We start from the raw sequence: 19,037 nt of genomic DNA on the forward strand, positions 1-19,037 counted from the left end.
GCCCACCCAGTACCTGACTCCCTGACGCCAAGTGTCGGAGGCATTTCTTGCAGCCCCCAGATGACAGCTTCATGAGGCTCACGGGCCACAATAGTCTCCCGAATGCTGCGCTGGAGGAATTTAGCTGTGGGGCAGCGCAGTGGAAAGCCTCCCTGTGGTGCCATAATGCAGCCTCGGGGAAATACGCTGCAGGATTTAGAAGACAGTGTGTGACAGTAGAAACTTCAACAACTGTTTGAATCTGTGTCGGAGACACCGCGTGTGAAATGCTAACAGGCTACGTCGTGCAGCCTGCCGCCATGAGAACGTCACTCTGATGAACGATGACATGAACGCCGTGCCCGGCTGATTGACTCGCTCATGTGTGTCCACAGACGCGCAGATTTAAAAGTACAACACTTCACAAAGTCCTTACACACTTCCTGCTTACAGGATCAGACAAATGTATGCAAGAGCAGATGAACTGCTAGCTTATGCTGCATTTGGGATTTAAAATAGGTGCGTGTATGTGAGCGTGGCTCACAACCCAGTCTGCAGATGTATGTCAAGTCAAACCCACAAAGTACTGCACAGAGCCTCAGTGCTGAGGGTTAAGTCCATTATGAATCCCCAGTGGATTTGAGCGTATGTGTGCTGCTGTGTGGAAAGTGACAGGGTGGATATTGACCGCCGTAAGCACGGTCTTCTTCTTTAATGAACCTCTGTGTTCTCAGCTCTCACAGGACCATCACAGATCCTCAGGAGCCTGCTTTGCATTTCTAACCGAAGTACCAACATTATGTGTTTAACACAGATAACTAAACAGGAAGCTAGTTATTCGGCTTTATCAAGCCACTTTATACTGACTACTTATTACATGTGCAATCACCTTGGGTCTAAACAAAGCAAGAACCTAATGTGGAAGTCCTTTTTTTTTTTTATTAGCATCTTAATTAGCATTAACCTGCAGGGACCTGGCATCCACATATGTGGGCATCACATTTTGGACTGTACTAAATTTTGCTCAACAAGGGCCTGACATCCACTTACGAGGACGTTATACTGCCACTGTTCTGTCAAAATTTAAAACTAATGTCCTCATACGTGGATTTAATTTTTCTCAGAAACAAAAATCAGGTAATAAAAAAAAAAAATCTGGTAAGTTTTGTTTTTACATTCATCAGGTCCCAATCAGCCCAAATAGCAAAGAGAAATTAAAAATGCATGTTATGAAAGAGTTCAGGTCTTAGGAGGTTAATTAGCAGATGTCTGTGTCTGTGTAATGCACCTGTACAGTTTATGGATGCAGCTTGCTAACCAGTCGCAGCGGATGGCCCCGCCCCTCCCTGAGACTTGTTCTGCTGGAGGTTTCTTCCTGTTAAAAAGGAGTTTTTCCTTCCCGCTGTCGCCGAGTGTTTACTCATAGCAGGGTCGTCTGATTGTTGGGGTTTCTCTGTATTAGCGTAGAGTCTTTATCTTACAATATAAAGCTATATAAATAAAGCTGAATTTAAGTGAATAATCTGATGCCAAAATATTAGAAAGGCCACCACAGTATGACTACATATTGGGTGGTTGTAGCTCAGGAAGCAGAGTAGGTCATCTACTAACTGGAAGACTGGTCGTCTGCCTCCTTGATCGAGACGCTGAACCTCCCTGATGTGCTCATTTAGATAAAAAGCACTTAGGTGTAAATGGGGAATCTTGTAAAAAGCGCTTCGAGCACTCGAGTAGAAAAGTGCTACATGCGAACCAGTGCATGTCATCATTGATTAGCTCTGCAGTGATCTCAAGTTCAGGGCTTATTCGGTATGTAAAGCTGACATGTTCAAGGTAAAAATCGGGCAATAAGCTGCTCTTTAATTCAACCTGAACATTGATAGCTTTGTATTGGCGAACCGACAGTGAATCTAGCATTACACCTTTATTGCAGACAGACTTCTTCCCGGCGGGCATAAAACTTTTGCTCGGTCACAGAGAGCAGCTGTGACCAACCAAGCGAGAGGGATGAATGTGGATTTCGACAGCTTTTGACACAGCGTGATCATGGTTAAGTTGCAGGTGCGCACCAGAGCCAGAGCTGGCAAATTAACTTTTAAGACTCAAAGCTCAGAAGCTCTTCCTGGACTTCTGTTGCCTGAAATGGGCTTTGATGCAGCGTGAACGTAAAGTGAGGGCAGCGAATGACACGTTGTTGTAACTAATAAGTGATGCTTCATATCAGTGCTATTTCAGCTGCATCCGCAAACCATTTGGGGATAAAAATAAAGTATATTTCACCAAAATCATCTTCGTACGAGGGAACAAAATGTGTCTGCGGAGCCAAAATGCCGAGAGGCTGATAGCGTGGCTCCTACTGATAAGCTTCAGATCACTTACTATCCGAGATCAAACGCTGCAAAGCCAACTATGGCACTATTGTTGTGTTTTTTCTGTATGTGCTTAAATCCTTATAATTAAAGATTTTTTCAATGACGGGGATGCAAGCAGTTTGGGAAAGTCTTTGTGTTTTCAAAATAAGGAAAACTTCACAGGCTTTTCATAGTGATCGTGTTGGGTGTTTATAAATGTCTCAAGACACAAGAAGTGAGCTTCAGTGCTGTCAAGGCTCCCTGCACAAACACTCTACTCATTGTCTGTCTCATCCTTGTGTGAGCTGCCTTCTGCGACGGCATGACATCGAATTTTTAAAAGAACATTCGGCTGCTCATCCTCACATCCCACACATCGTTCAGCCAAATGTGTTTCATTTCAATGAGGTGCTAACTGTTCGGAGCCCCGTCTCTGGAGAAAACCACCTGCACAAAGTCAGCAGAGTGGCTTCGTCACCGTTTAGATATGAGTACAAACTGGAGCTGTCAACAAATACGCCAAATGTGATTATATAATAATTTAAAATATCTGATTGTGAAAATCAATAGTGCATTGTCTCCGTTTCTGTTTCTGGTGGTGGTGGGAGAGGGCAGCGTTACTGTCTGCCTCACTCAGAGCAGGAGAGCGATCCTGCTGTAAGTCTCACTGTGTGGCATTCAGATACTCTCTGGATCTGAGGGCGACACAGAGAGTGTAGATGATTCAGGGACAAACGGCTACCAGCTGAACAACTGCAGATAAACTGTTAACTAATCATGGCCTTGTTTGCTGAACAGTTTGTATTTGTGGAAAAATAACAACAACAACAACAACAGTTATTGTTTGTCAAATCTAAGCCGTTAAAACAGATACAGTGTGTGAAAAACTAAGCACACTTCATGATTGAGTAGCTTCAAGTATTCATTTTCAGTGTGACCTCATCAGTCACTTCCAACAACCCTCCCAGGCTGATGGCAACAACTGCTTCTCTGAGATGATCGTCTCTTTCCTCCCTGGCGTTGTGTTAATGGGCACCTTCATGCTGCACACCTGCAAACTGCCACAACCTCCGCTTTTACAGAGCTGCTCATGTACACTCACATCTGCTGATGATCAGTTAATGAAGCGACTGTGATAAGCAGCTCCTAGTAGAGCAGGGCGATATCACCAAAAATATTTATCACGATATAGATTTGAAAATTTGCGATAACGACATAACTGACGATATAATTGACACGAGACAAAATACTTTACAACTCCACAACTTTATTAGTGCAAAAAACCCCATCAATGTATTTTCACTTAAACAAATGCAAATGCAAATTCCTCGCTGACAGTTTAACCAAAAGGCGTTTCCAGTGGAAACTGGCCGACACATCCTCAGCATAACCATGTATAACATCCACAAAACTTAAAAAGAGGTTATACACACACAATACAGTAACATTATGTTGAAGCACAGTACGTATCACTCCGCGAGGCTCCGCCTACGATAGCCGTAAAGCTCCGACAATCCATCAAGCGGTGCGGCTTCGTAGCTTAGCAAAGTCGTACTGAAACATCTGACAGATTTTCGAGCGCCGTGCACATAAAACCGTTTCGAGGTCAGTAACACAACCAGAGTTCATACATAAGGCGCACGGGATTATAAGGGGCTCTGTCGACTTTCAGAAAAATCTAAGGATTGATTTTAAGTGCGCCGTATTTTCCAAACAACACGGTAATAACGACGGCCCGCTAGCATGCGCTACCAAAAATAGTGCTTTGTTGTGTATCTGACGGACGAAAGCTGAACCAGTTCCACACCAGTGAAGCTGCAGCATTTTTACAAACCAGTTCTGGTTTCATTCAACGATTTGCTTTCGCTCTTCTCGTTCTGCGTCGTCGCCATGTGCGTATGGAAACAAAGGCACTGCGCATGCGCGTTTTACCCACATTCTATCGCCATATTTCATTTTCCTATCGTTGCCCAAAATTACACCGGTATTACCGTGAACGGTATGATATAGCCCAGCCCTAGCTCCTAGCTCTTGCTGACCCTGTTGATTCTTGGGGAAGTAGTAGGATGTACTTAGTTTCACTGCTTCTGCATCCAGATAAATACATTTAATGTTTTTCTTTTATGGTCTTGTTAAATAAATAAATAATGGCATGCACTTAATCATCTTAGATTGCACTAGACTAGTTTTAAATCCTTCAAAAGGACCAGATTATTTTATTATGACCTGATATATAAACCCATAGAGCTGCAGTAGGGTGTACTTTCTTTTTACCATGACTACATAAAGGGTCAGTAAAATTAAAACAAACACTGACCCATGCAGGACGCTCTCCCTCGCTCTATTAATCTACTACCTCAGATTACACATGGCTGAAGTGATGCTAGGCTGTAGTTAAAGAGCACTAATCAAGGGTTCCTCACAATGGCAGCCAGTTAAACTTGATGAACGTCGCATTTATAATCATTTCCTTTGTGTGCGAGTGCAGTGCCCCGTCTTTAAAAGTGGAACCCAGCACAGATTTTTAGCTACAATTCTAGAGGTGTCCCCTTAACCCGTGGCAGCTGATTACAGTGCTACTGTTTTGCCAAGGAGACGTCTATAAGGTGTGTGTGTGTGTGTGTGTGTGTGTGTGTGTGTGTGTGTGTGTGTGTGTGTGGAGAACAGTCAGACGCTTTGTCCAAACTGCACGAGAATCAATACAATTAAATTAAAATGTGTCCATCCGATATTTTTATAATGCTCGTTGTTTGGTTCACATGTTTTCACACTCCTGTTTGATTGTGTCGTGTCCAGTGAATAATGGAATTTTATTTCTATTAACATGTGTTAAAACAAACAGAAGCTACTGCCTTATTGCTCGCCACAGTGAGTAGCTCCACATGTTTGACTGAGGATGAAACAGGTCCTTTCCCTTGCTAAACAACGACCCCACGGAGCTTCTACAATGTGTTCAAATTAATATTATTTCAAAAGTCTTTCTGAATGATAAGAGTTTGGTGTGCCTAAATGTTCTTCAGTAGCCTGGAAATGACAAAACAATCACAAAGGATCTGGTTTCTAAAGCTACACAGTGATCGTGTACTCTGCATATAAAGCAATTAAAACATTGTAAATATACTCTCCAGTAGTTTTCAGAGTCCAAGCAGATATATGTAAATACTTTGTTTTGTCCAGTCAAACCACAGCTCCAACATAAAAGGTGGAAAATGTCGAAGCCGTCATCGATTTCATCGAGACGTTAAAGCGGCGGCTTTCGGTCAGTCAGCCTTGGGTTTGTGTTATGCCGACACAGCAGCACATGAATGAAAAGAGGACGATGCTCGATGTGGCAGTGATACAGGAAAGAGACAAGAAAGAGACAAAGAGACAGGAGACGAGTTTGAACCAACCACCACTGTAGGCGCTGGGAACGATCTAGTAATAAAATTTAATGAATGGGGATTTTCAGCATCTCCATTTTTACACAGTAAATTTTGTTGCCCATCTAAAAAGCAATATATGCAATCATTAGATTGCACACACAGCAGATTGTATTTATTTTCACCTTCATCTTTTTGCTGTCTTTGAATGCAGAATCCACTGGAAAATAAAATCCTGGGCCAGAAAGTATGCAGCGTTGGATTCTGCAGCAGACGTGCTGTGAATTGGTCTTAAATCCCTAAATTTCGCCATTGTCAGCTTAGATTGTACACCGTCACAGTATAAAAGTCTAAATGCATTTTTAGATATAGAAAAATTATATCCACGATCTTTGGTTCTGTCCACCAGTTCAGAAGTTTTGGCGCGAGATATGTGAAGACTTATCGAAGTGTCTGAAATGTAACATTCCAACTTCCCCCTTAGTGTGTTTGTTGGGCAGCTTAGATAATGTCACTTCAGAAAAGAATATCGCTCATATGGTTTTCACTGCCCTATGCATAGCCAAGAAAACAGTCCTCATGAACTGGAAAAATAAAAATAATCTTAATTCTAACCAATATAGAAATTATCTATTAGATTACATTAGTCTTGATACAGCCTCTGCCACCACATCAGATCAATTGCTCTGGGCTCCTTTGATCAGCTCCATCACCTAGTGGGGGTGGGGGGTCATAGTTTGGTCCCGCCTTCACTGTTGTGATTGGTGTGGGGGTAGGGACAGGCTTAGGGCGTCGGGGGGTTCCCCGGAGGCATCTTCCTTGGGGGGCTCAACCCGGGGTAGCGGTCATGTCCGGTTAGGGGCTCTGTTGGCTCTCCGGTGACTGTTTCCTCGCGGCTGCGTGCAGCGGGGCTAGGGGAGGGTCTGTGCTGACGGACGTGGTTACTGACCTGGTAGCCTGGCTGCCCCTGGGTGGGTCCGGGATGGGCGTGAGGTTCTGGGGGCGCTCCGTCTCTGGGCTGGGACCCGGACCGGGCCTCGGGGGCTTGGGTCCTGGTTGGTGTGTTGCCGGGGTTGTGGGCGGGTGGGTGCATGGGGGCCCAGCCCTGGAGCAGGGTGCCGCCGGTGCGTCGAGCCACCTGGGGGGCTCTTCAACTGGTGGGGGAGATTGTCACATCTTGCAGGAGCTTTCCTCTCCTCAGGAGCTCCCTCTGCAGGAGGGGGAGATACAGGAGAGGTGGAGGAAGATCTCAGCCTGGGTGTTTATTGTCTTATGTAGTCTGGAAGATGAGTGGATGGTGGGGTGGGTGCAGTTTTCTCTGTGGTGGGGTTGGGTGGACTGTCCCGGGCTCTGTGGGGCCGGGCGGCGCTGCTGCACTGGGCCCGGTCTGGATGGGCCTGGGCCCCCTTTCCCTGGCGGGTCGCGGAGTATGGGGGTGCCTACTGGGGTCAGCGGGGGAGCTGGCCCCAGGGAGGGGTCACTTGCCCCTCCCTTCCTTCCCTCCCCATCTCCAGCTGCCTCCCTCTTCCCGCTCCACCACAACCACCCACACATGCAGGGCCTTGGAGTAGGGGTATGTCACCAGGGTGCAGAGGAGGCTACCCCCCCCTCTGTCCCCTTCTGGCTGCCTCTGCCTCAATTTTATCCCACAACTTAGACATTCACATTACTCACACTCTCATTACACATACATATAGGATCTTGGGGGTGGGCACGATACACGGAGCCCAAAGTACCATCAGGGTGTACACCCCACCCCTGGCATCGTTGCCCACCTCTCAATTTTAAATACACGTAGACATTGAGGGCTAGCAGGAGGGACCATGCGCTTACCTGCTGCTCTCTGGCAGGTAGCTCCATGCCCTCCTGGGTTTTAAATGCACCTTAGAACACACATGCATCAACATTACAATGAGCGGGTGGAGGGAGGTTCGGAGTCTTCTCTCACCCCCGTTCTCTGCGACCTGCTGGAGCAGGGGGGCTAGGACTAGGAGGAGGAGTTGGCTGTCCGACTGCGGTCTGGAGTGTGGAGCCTTCCTGCTGCTACGGAGTCGGGGCGGTCTGCCTCCCCCCACCGCAGGGAAAAGGGAAACACCACCTGGGTCTGGGTGCAGTTCCCCCCTCCAGGGGCGGGGGCACCTAGACCCGGTTTGTAGAGTACGCTTGGGGAGTGTGATCGTGTGTACAACGTCTCTTTATGTCTGTCTCCACGTTGGTTGAGTGTGGAGTAAGTGCATATGAGAGCATGAGGGTGGGAATGGATGTTTGTGTCTGTGTGTGCCTGTATGTCTGTGTCTATTTGTCAGGTTGGGTGTCAGGCGCCACCTCTCTGGGGACATCTCAGGCCCTCCAAGGTTTGGAGGCCTATCTCCCCCTACCACCACTTCCCCTGCCAGTGGCGGACCCCCTCAAACATCGGTGCGTTGGTGGTTCTTTGTGTCCGGGGATGGGCGTCCAGGTACACACCGGCTCACTCCTTGGCGGCCGCTTATCGGGGCCTGGAGCCTGGGGCTCGCTCGGGCCACTTCGGAGGTGGGGTGCCCCCGGCCTCTCGGCCTGGGGCTCGGTCACTCAGGCGCAGCTGGCTGCCGGCGGAGCTCACGGGCGCGTCACTGCAACTCCCCCTGGCTTCTGCTCCGCGGCTGCTGAGTGAGCCCTCATCTGGGACTCTCCTCAGCTCTTTCCGGGACAGTGGCGCGGCTGCCCCTCTGTTGGTCTTCCTTGGTCTCTTGTGTTCTGGGGGCCTCTGGATGTCTGGAGTTTTGATCTCCTCCACACCTGCTTCACGCCCTGGAGGACGGGGCTGTGGCCCCCCCACACCCTCTAGCAGATCATTACATGAAGGAACCTTTTAAAAAAACAAAAAACAAGCGCGTCCATGCTCACAGGTGTACACACGGGTGATCACACCCACAAACTACACCCTTTTTGGCTCCTACCTCAAAGCACACTGTGTTCTGTTGATCTTATGTGCTGCACAATAATGTTTAACATTTAGTATTTACTGTCATATTCCCATATATCATTGTGATGTTGTTTATTCTATTACTCTTGTTCTCTTCTGCTTGCTTTCTTTTTTCTTTCTCAGCAGGTGATCCAGGTGATTGATATATGCATTTTTTTTTCTCTGCCCGTTCTGTTGGTTTTTGTCTTTTGCCCTTCTCCCCCGTCCCTCTTCTCAGCTGTTTCTCTTTCCCTCTTTCTTTCTCCCCTTCTTTCCCCCAGTCAAGTCTGTCCCGTATTCATTAAGTGAAAATAAAATAAACAATAAAAGGTGAATCAAATGGACCATTACAAAAAGATATAAAAAAATCTAATTACAGTTGCACAGCTGGAATCTGTCAGTTATAAAGTCTTGCTATGCTACTAATCATCGTGCGCTGTGGTTTTACACCTCGAAGGGGAAATTATTTTTAATAGACTAATCTGATGTGAGAAGATATGAGAAAAGACACAGTGATCCAGACATTTTCTATACAACAACAATGCTTTGGCTTCAGGGACCTGCTGAATCCAAGTGCACATCAGGTTCGGCAGGTTTTTCCTCAAAAATAAAAAATAAATAAATAAAAATAGAGAAAGAGCAAGAGATGATTCTGAGTGGAAAAGTGGAATATTGGCTGAGTTTATATGGAATGACCCTTCATGACACCAAAGAAGAGAAAGCACAGTACAAAAAAAATAAAAATAAAGCGCCTTTTGGTTCCTGAGGCTACTTAGCACATAACACAATTTGGTGGAAGAGGTTATGAAACAGTTTAGTAATTATATTTAATCAGATTGTGTCCAGCAGGAAATATCATTTTTGTGCGCAGGTCAGATCCCGCCTCAGAGATCTGCGCCCAGTCACAGCGTAACTCAATAATGTGCTCGCTGCGGTCGGGCTCAGGGCAGTGCAAGCGCAGGGAGGCAGCGCTACAAACTCTGCTGGCTTTTATTCAAAGAAAGTGGCACTCGTGGAGTTGTATCGCCCTCCTGCATCTGACCAATCAAAGAAGGACTTAAAGGTTAAGTCATTGCAAAACTATCACACCTGGCCTAGCACCTTCCCTTTGAATTTTAGACGTGTGAGAGCGAGGAACCTGCAGCTCTTTAACATTCACAGGAAAGAAAGTAACCTCTCCAGGGAGGCGAAGGAGTTTCTTCCCTTTGCTCTTCCGCTCAGTAGCATCATTCTGTGTTATCCTCGGGCATCTTGGAGCACGACCATGAGGGGAAAAAAAGAGATCCAAAAACTGATTTCTGTCTACACACTTCCCAGCGCACCTCCCAGTGTTGCAGTGTCATGACAGCCAGAACCGACTGAGGACAGGATGGTACGCTGATGCTCTTCTTCATGCAACAATGCACAAGCGCTGACACCTGCATCAGATCTCACACCAATGCCACGCACCTCTGATGACACGAAGACGCCCGACTTGCACTGAGACATGCGCGCACACACACACACACACACACACACACACACACACACACACACACACACACACACAGAGTCTCAGAAGTCCACCCTCCTCCTCTTCTGAACACTGTCAACATGGATCAGCTTGCATTGACTCATAAAGAAACTCCTAAAAATAAGTCTGTTGGCAGGGTGGAAACAGACAATGCAGAGCACGAATCAAAACGTCACGTGTGAGCAGACATAAGACCAAAAAAAGTAGTAACAGTGGCCAAGAACACATATTACGTCTCCATAATTACACTCATGCATAGCTCACTTAACACCAGCTCCACGGTGCAGAAATGGATGGTTGTAAACAAATGTGTTAAGCCACACACTGCTTGCTGACCTGAATCTCTTCATTGCTTAACCTGTGCCTCTGCAAAGCCTGCCACGCAACATGGCAACAGCCAGAGGGATCACCTGATATGCTCCGGCAGAGTCGGGATATCTCATTTCTGCTTAGCTCACTAAAACGGAAATCCAGCCTAAAACTGAGATGTGGTTTTCTTTTTGGAGGCCAGCAGGGTTCAGCATTACGTGGTCCAGAAAGACATCTGTGAGTATATAAATCAACAACATAATGTTAAAGATCTTGGGATTATCTAACCTACGCTTTTACTTCATATAAACTGTTAAATACTATACATCATCTCACCTTTCAGCCAACTAAATCATCAACTGTTACCAAATTTAATCAGCTGCATAAAGATAGATGAAACAATATCGGGCAAATAAAAGAAAATAAAGAAAAAGAAATCAGCTTTGGAGTTTCTAGAACTAGTCAATAATAAAAGCAGAGCTCTTACAGAAGATGAAATTATAAAGTGTCTTTTTATGATCTTAATGAAACCATAGTTGGATGAAGTTTTGACTAAAAAGAAATTTATCCCAGACCAGAGAAGAAGAAAAAAACAATGTTGAATGTGAAAATTGGAGGAAGGTCAAATGTGTCAAAAATGAAAAGATGTTCAAGAAGGAAAGAAAAAAAACTGTCAGAGAAAATCTTTGTGACCTTTTCCAGAAGACTGACAGCAGAGTGTGAGACTGATGTGCTACATAAATGTGATCCTGCGTGAAACAAAGATAAACGTCTTCCTGACTCTCCTAAATAATTCTAGTCTGACCAACTGGCTGCTTCTGTGAATGAACACCCTTTTCTTCTATCCTAGTATCACTAAATACGCTTCTTGCTACCATATTGGTGGCTAAATTGGAGATATCTGTTGGCTACCAGCACATGCCTAGCATGTATTGTAGCCAACAGATGTTAGGCCCTGAGCTGGAGTCAAACTTGCCAACAATGGCCAAGCGTGTGAGGTTAGCTAAAAGCTGAGAGGACTACTGGCAACTTCCAGTGGAGTGATAAGATTTTCCAACCGGCAAATTCAACACCGCTGGAAGATAAATTCAATTTCCGTTAAAAATGCTCCGAGAGGTCCCAAGACCACAAACCCAGCTGAGTCACCTACGTCAGTCACTTGAATTTGTGGAGTTGAGGCCTAGCAGACAGCTGGGAGTCACAGCTCGCCATGTTTGGGGGCTGTGTCCCCGACTTCAGTATCCACCTGTGGATTTTTATTTGCATTTTAATTCAGTTCAGTTCCATTTATATAATCTTACTTCCCAACTAATGTCAAAACACTCAATATCATAAGGTAAAGATCTACAATACTGGAGAGAAAAGCCCAACAAACTGAAGATCCCTATGAGGAAACAGTCTGTGATAGTGGGGAGGAAAAACTCCCTTTTAACAGGAAGAAAGCTCCAGCAGAACCAGGCTCAGGGAGGGGAAGCTATCGATATTTGTTTATGAATGATTATATTGACTGGACAGATGACAACCATTCAATGGGCTGATAACTTTCCAATGACTCTGAGACGCAGTGCGTCCTGGATTCAAACAGGTTTTATCTGAGGTGTTGTTTTTGGTTCATGTGACTCAGGATTGTGCATTTGATAAAACTTTAGTTGAGCTTCTTTAACATACTTGTCCTTAACTCATCTACATCACAAACCTCTGGAATTGACCACATTAAATCAGGCCACTGCATACTCAGACTCAAAGGAAGACTTTGATTTGATTGGTTTTTTAGGTTAAACATGAGCACGCCATGAGAATGTTAAATGCTATTAAAAGACAGTGCCTCTGAGCTCTTTGATGAGTTAGCCTGATCTTCCAGTACTGATTCATGAGATTAGACAGTGCTGAAAACACTGGGGTCCATTAGTCAATGATTTAAGGTCTCAGTTCAGAACAAGTCTGAGATCCTGAAACGGCACGATGTGCAGTTGCTGCTTTGAGTCTTCACACCACCATTAAAATGTCAGAAGTACAGGAACCTTAGTGCTTTTGAGTATTAGTAATATGCTCATATATCAATCATTCAAACTTTACAAACCCTCTGAGTCAGCTTTCAATTCAATGCCAATGAAAGTCAAGCCTGTGAAGTATATTTTCTGCTGCATACTGAGCACCGTATTATCCTCAAACCTGCATGCCAGCGCTGCAGTCCGGTCATTTTGTATCAGTGACAATGCATAAACACGTAAACACATCAGCCTCTGGCTGATAATGTAATCTGGCACCGGCCCCGAGGGCTGAGCAGAGTGGAGGAGAGCAGAGTGCCAAGCACTCCAGAGGCTAAGTTTGCTCACCCGCTGTAACCCTAAAGCCTGTGCAGATTCTATTACCGCTTCTGAACAGTTCAGTAAACCATCAGCCTGCCATTCTCCGCATTAATGATGAGTGTGCTTTAATAATACCCACATCTCTGCACAAAGACTCTGAGCCGCATTAGAAAACACAGATGCTGCTTTAAATCAGAATATGTAGGCGTGTGTAAAAGTGTGCATCTCCTCAGATTTGCTTTTAATTCTTTGCCACAGTAAACAACGTGACGTCTTCACTCATCTTTGCCCACTTGTGAGAAACTGGTTCTGAATCAGAGGGTCAGTGCCCCTTTAAATATCCCCGTCCAGAGTGGAAACAGACTGCCCCCTGTTGTAGGCACACATCTGACCCAACAGCCAGCTTTCTTTCAATTCCTGAGATTTTAATCCATCCATATATAAAAAAAAAAAGCAGGTCATGCTTGAAAGAATGAACTGCTTTTCTCAGCTGCTCTTTGGTAAAAATCTGCATTATTTCCCATCTAAAATGTGCAGAAATGTAAGTTAGTTTGAAGCAGAGGTATAAAAAGAAAGGCCTGCTCTCCTGGTCACTGGTGAATGAAATGTCCATTTTTATATATAATAAAAAGGCTCTGAATAAAAATACTGCTTGAATAAAATGTAGTTCTTTTCTCAGAAACTTCATGATTTACATTCTCATGATTTTAAATGCAAGACAAAAAACCTTTTTTCTTTAGTTTTCTTAAAACTGATGCAAAATCGTATCTTTTCCCTGCACAAACGAACCACAGTTATACATCTCTGCATGAGAAATGATGTTTTTCCTCTCAATAGCATTAATTCAGCATCTCTGATTAGGAGCGTGCTCTCGACGAGCTCATCCGAAACACAAAATTAATCCTGGATCAACAGTCTTTCTCAGAGATGTTTGATAAATTAGGTCCCTTATCTTTCCAAGGAATGGCGTTCTCTCGCCGACTATTGGCATTAGAGCAGAGCTCCGGTGTTAATCAACTCAGCAGTGCATATTTCTCCTAAATCCTGCACTCAGTTACTGGATCATGTACTGTCCCATTTAGCAGAGGATACGGAAAGAGTTTGCCCCACTTTTAAATTTTTGTTGACTCATTGATGCACATCTCTGAGGAGCATAATTAAAACGTGAAGTATCCAGGGGGAGTAGCAGCCCTCTGTGTCTGTACCACTGAATCATTTTATCCATCCATCCATTCGCTTCCGCTTATCCTTTTCAGGGTCGCGGGGGGCGCTGGAGCCTATCCCAGCTGTCATAGGGCGAAAGGCGGAATCATTTTATCAATGAATAAAATCCTGGGTAGATGTTGTTGGATGGCTTTTGCCCGCTGGTAGGGTCTCCCACAGCAAATTGGTCCTGGGTGAGGGACCACACAAAGAGCGATTCAAAAAAATCTCTATGAGTGTGAAATCTAGGGAACAGTTCACCCTGCCTGTGACAGGGTTACCAGCGCCCCGCCCCGGAGCCAGACCTGGAGAGGGTGCCCGAGGACGAGCGCCTGGGGGCCCAGCCCAGCCAGGGGACATGGGCCCACCCTCCGCAGGAGGTGCCTTAGGGGTCGGGTGCAGTTTGTGCTGGGCCAGGTGTCAAGACCCTGGCGGACCGATCCCCAGCTACCGAGACTGGGACATGGAACGTAACCTCTCTGGTGGGGAAGGAGCCTGAGCTACTGCATGACATTAACAGGTACCAGCTAGATATAGTCTAGCTCACCTAGACACACAGCCTGGGCTCTGGAACCAGTCTCCTGGAGAGGGGACGGACTCGGTCCTAGTCTGGAGTTGCTCTTGGTGAGAGGCAGCGGGTCGGGCAGGTATCCCCTCAGCTTGCTGCCTCCTGATTGAGCTGTTCCAGGCATGTCCGGCGAGAAAGAGGTCTGGGTTTCTCTTAGGCTGTTGCCCCCACGACCCTGCCCCAGATAAGTGGAAGAAAATGGACGGATGGATAAAATCCTCACTCGCTGCTAGTAAACATAGAAAACTCAGTTCTTTGGGGTGAACCTATTCTCTTTTCTTTATTTTCTGTCATATATGAACCGTTCCAGCGGTGCATCCTCGTATTAAACATGTCTTTAATTTGAAATAATGATGTCAGTGCATGTCGAGGTAATCCATGTGAGCCAGAAGCTTCAGGCTTCAGATTGATACCATTTTTCTTCTTCTCTTGGGTCTGTATTAAAGCTGCACAATTAATCAAATTTTAATCTTGATCTCGATTTTGGCTTCCCACAGTGAAACGACTGCGATTGAGCGATACTGAAAATCCATGCACTGCCAAAAGAATGCAAAGCAAAAACGAATGAAGCGCTCCCTTAATCAGCACCTGACCACGCGGCTGCACGTGCCAGTCCCGGCTGCTTCCTGCGCTGCGCGGATTGCAGTGTCTTGGATGAGGCTGGATGAGTAACACCAGGTTAAAGACAGATTTATAACAAAATCCAAACGTCTGGCACAGCTTTAGTCTGCAAACGCACCCCTCAAAGCGGATCAGCTTTAGGGCAAGTGATGTTAACCAAGAACATATGCAGAGAGTGCTTTAGACTTGTGTCTGTAGCATAAAGCAACACCGCTAACTCATTCAAATGCCTGAAAACACACAGCAAACTGCAGCGTAATTAATGCACGAAGGCCAAGAGAAAACAATGCAACGGCCGCTGACGCCCATAGAGCACACCTGTCTGCATAACCATCCGGCTCGCAAAGACCCGCTGAAATTACCAACCCGACTACACCCATGTTGGCGACAGATGTGTCCGGTAAACACGATGACTAATGTTGCTTCAGGAAAACGGTCAGAATATTGGTCAAAGGTATCCCCACGTGCAACATTGTGCTGTATGCAAAGTTTCCTTTCTGTCAGTTTCATTCACACCTATCATGCAGGTGCAATGAATGAAGTGAAAGACTTTATACTTTTAGGAGATGCATCTAAGTCAGGAATCAACACACTGATACAACTTTGTGTTAAGCTTTTGTTTTTCTTCTAAGAGTCGAATCGAGGTGAATGAGGAGGGTCAACTTTATTTACAGATGTGCAGATATGAAAGCAGTGTTCTGCTTATGATGTCAAAGACAGGAGAAATCCTTTTTTGGTCATCAGTGAGCACACACACCTGCTGTTTGAAACGTCTGTTTATGACGGCTTCAGCTCTCAGGCAGGAACGAGCTGAGGGCCTGCATGAAATAAGGATTATTTTCAACTGTGAACAAAGAAATAAAATCCCTACAATAAAAATATAGAGCTGGAAATGAACGGTCTCCTTTAATGAAGACGTCCACAGATTCAGACAGCTGTAGAAACATTTATCCAGCTCTGACACCGATGACGCTTTTAGACAACTGAACTAATCTGTTCCTGAATATAGGTTGGACTTTAAAAGTTGTCCAGAGAGGGCTTTAAATGGGGTGATGAAGCAAACACAAATAGTACATTAAAGTGGGACATTAACTATCAATGGATTTGAGGCTCTACTCAGCTCAGACGCCACTAAATGCATATATTAGCAGCATGAATGGACTCAAGTACAAATAACAAGCACTATGCTCCTTAACAAAATCACATCTTTGGAAATACATGTGATCCCCCAGAGCAAATCACTGGACCGAACTTTTTCAGAGCTGAAAGGGTTTTCTTGTTGTTGGTCAGTATGGGGTTAGGGTGCACATCTACTGGTTTATGTGGAATTTTCACCCTGCTGGTATACCCAAAGGAAACCCTCACTGCACAGTACCTGCAAGGGCAAATAATTGGCAAGCTAACACCTTCTAGTTTCTGAAACTATGCTTGTTCACTGGTTATCAGGTGGAGAGGTCACATTAAATGAAAGGCTTTCGCACACATTTCATTCAGTTGGCTCTGCGTCCTCACAGGAAGAAGGTTGTGGGTCGACTCTTTCTCTGGACACCCTGGATTCCAGCTAACAGGGAAAAGTACTGCATAGAAAATAAATTAAGGGTGTAACTCTGTAACCAACTTTGCACCATTTAAAAGCATTGTACCATTATTTTATGGTACGCTCTCTCTAGGATACAAGTGTCCCACATCAGGAATGCTTTGGTAACACACAACTATACAGACTTATGGCTTCAGCATTCCTCACCCCGACCACCATCTGTCGGGAGAAGTCGGCTAATGCTAGCACGGAGCCAGATCTAAATATCCTTTCAGAGAGATGACTGGTTGCCTTCACCAGAGCTGGATCTGAACAGTGAGAACATTTGTTGGATGTTAAGGTGTTTCATGAAGTCCAGAACTGACAGAAACTGGCAGACGAAGAACTTGCAACATTACAGATAATACAGAAACCATTTAGCACAGATATGAATACGAGCAGGAGTGCATTGATGTTTTAGCTTTCCCTGTTTGTGTCACTCAGGCACAAAAATCTTTGAAACCCACAGCCTCAGTGGGCTCTGCATCAGCGACAAGCAGCTGTACCCTAAAAAAGGCACATCGAGGCACTTTAGCTGCGAGCTCACACCTTATGAGAATCTGTGGAATCATGTGATACTTTTACTGTTCTGTAATCACTCTGACTTGGACCACCGGTGGACTGATACACAGCTCCCTCTGCAGCCACACAGTGCTTCGATGTTTTGTTAAACATGTGTAGAAGTCTGCTATTCCAAGACCTGCAGGCAGCTGTGAGAGAAGGATAAATTCATGGATTTGCCTCCTTTAAGCAGCAGGGGAACGTCTCCACTTTATTTCTCACATGTGAATTTTCCAGGTTTTCTTGCTCTACTATAATATTAAAGCACTGTGGTGGCGAAGGTGGGGCTTATTGGCTAACTTTAACTGATAAACAACATGTCACACAAGGCTCCGCAATTATTTCACAGCCAATGAGAAACAGGGTGACCTGTCACAGATGTACAGGACGGCAAAGCAAGAGTCATCCACAGAGCCAGGAGCACATGGCTGCTGAAACATGATCTGCAGTAATGTAAGATGGAAAAAGGGCCGTGTGGGTCCTGCCTGCGTAATTAAATTGCTCCACAGCTCTTTTTCTGCATTTAAAGTATGCAAAACAGTCTCCATACTTTACATATTTGTCTGCTTTCTACTGCTTACGTGACAGTTTCTTGTTTTTCTTTGTTAATAAAATAATCAATGCTAATTTATTAATGAGCTCTGGGTAGCAGGTCTGATACATTGTATATTCCAGTGGAAAATTTCCACAGCATTTAAAAGGCTCTGTTTGCATGTTGCAAATAATCACATGGACTGCAGCAGTCTCCGTGAGGCTCGGTGCACAGGTGGAGCTGTGACTTTAATCTGAAACACGCGCTGGACAAATGGGGCTCAAATATTTCCATTAGCTGCTAATCTGTTGATTAACCCTTTAACTAGTCGCTCAGCCCCGGTTACATCAACAGAAAAGCAACAGCAGAAATGTTCGTGTAACTGATTATTGTGCGGGGATCGCAGCTTTATCACTCCGCACTGCTCCTACAATGACGCCGAGCCCGGCGTTTCCCCGGAGGCTCCAAACTTTCCCGTAACCACGGCGGCTGCTCTGACCTTTAATGTGCTCGTTGACGACGCTCTCCAGCCGGTCCAGCCTCTCGATAATCCTCAGGGTTTCACCTTTGCTGTCCTCCTCCAACTTTCTCTCCGCCTCGCCGCCGCCGCCGCTCTCCGCAACTTTAGGACCGCTGTTGGCCACGTAGTTGGTGATCCAACCGACGTACAGCAGGCACACGATGTTGGTCATACCGCTCAGGATTACGCATGTCGACACCAAAGTTTTAGTTCTCCTTGTGCACAGCATCGCGACGTCCCTCCATGGGCAGGCAGGTGGATGCCAGGAGAGGACGCGCTCGAGAAATGTTTCCAAACGGAACTAGAGCGAGTCAGTTCGCCTGTGCGCGCTCACGGGCCCGGATCAGCATCTCCACATCCTCCGGAGGCTTTCAGCGCTTTCCACTGCCGCACGAGCGATACTTCAGGTCTTAATCCCAGAGATGAAAACACGGTGTCCCGCTAAACTACCGGCGAGTTCAGCCGCAAAGCCGTGAGACGCAGCAACCCACCCCCCACAACCCATCCCACCGCGTCGTAGCCCTTGCACAGCCCAATAGGAGGGTAGGAGGAGGGGTTTGCTGGAGTCTACCCGCCCCCACACACAGCTGGAGCGCACAGAGGAGGGCGGAGGGGAGGAATGTGAGGAAGCTCAAGTGCAACGGCCCAAACAGTGACGATCGGCGCGGCGCGGTAACGGAAACCAAACC

At 45.8% G+C, this 19,037-nt stretch overlaps 1 protein-coding gene across 1 annotated transcript in view; it reads right to left on the reverse strand.

Annotated features, from left to right (window-relative positions):
* The window catches only part of galnt18a (UDP-N-acetyl-alpha-D-galactosamine:polypeptide N-acetylgalactosaminyltransferase 18a), a 197,058-nt gene extending 178,252 nt beyond the window's left edge, over positions 1-18,806 (reverse strand). Inside the window, exon 1 of the mRNA XM_085360204.1 lies at positions 18,328-18,806. Coding sequence (XP_085216330.1) covers positions 18,328-18,577 — 250 coding nt within the window. The 5' untranslated portion in view covers positions 18,578-18,806. The remainder of the gene's footprint in view (positions 1-18,327) is intronic.
* Between the last annotated feature and the right edge of the window lie 231 nt (positions 18,807-19,037).

Source organism: Diplotaxodon limnothrissa, linkage group LG7 (genome assembly GCF_057381915.1).
Source record: "Diplotaxodon limnothrissa isolate DT_005_m linkage group LG7, D_limnothrissa_male_GT1.1, whole genome shotgun sequence".
NCBI lineage: Eukaryota > Metazoa > Chordata > Actinopteri > Cichliformes > Cichlidae > Diplotaxodon > Diplotaxodon limnothrissa.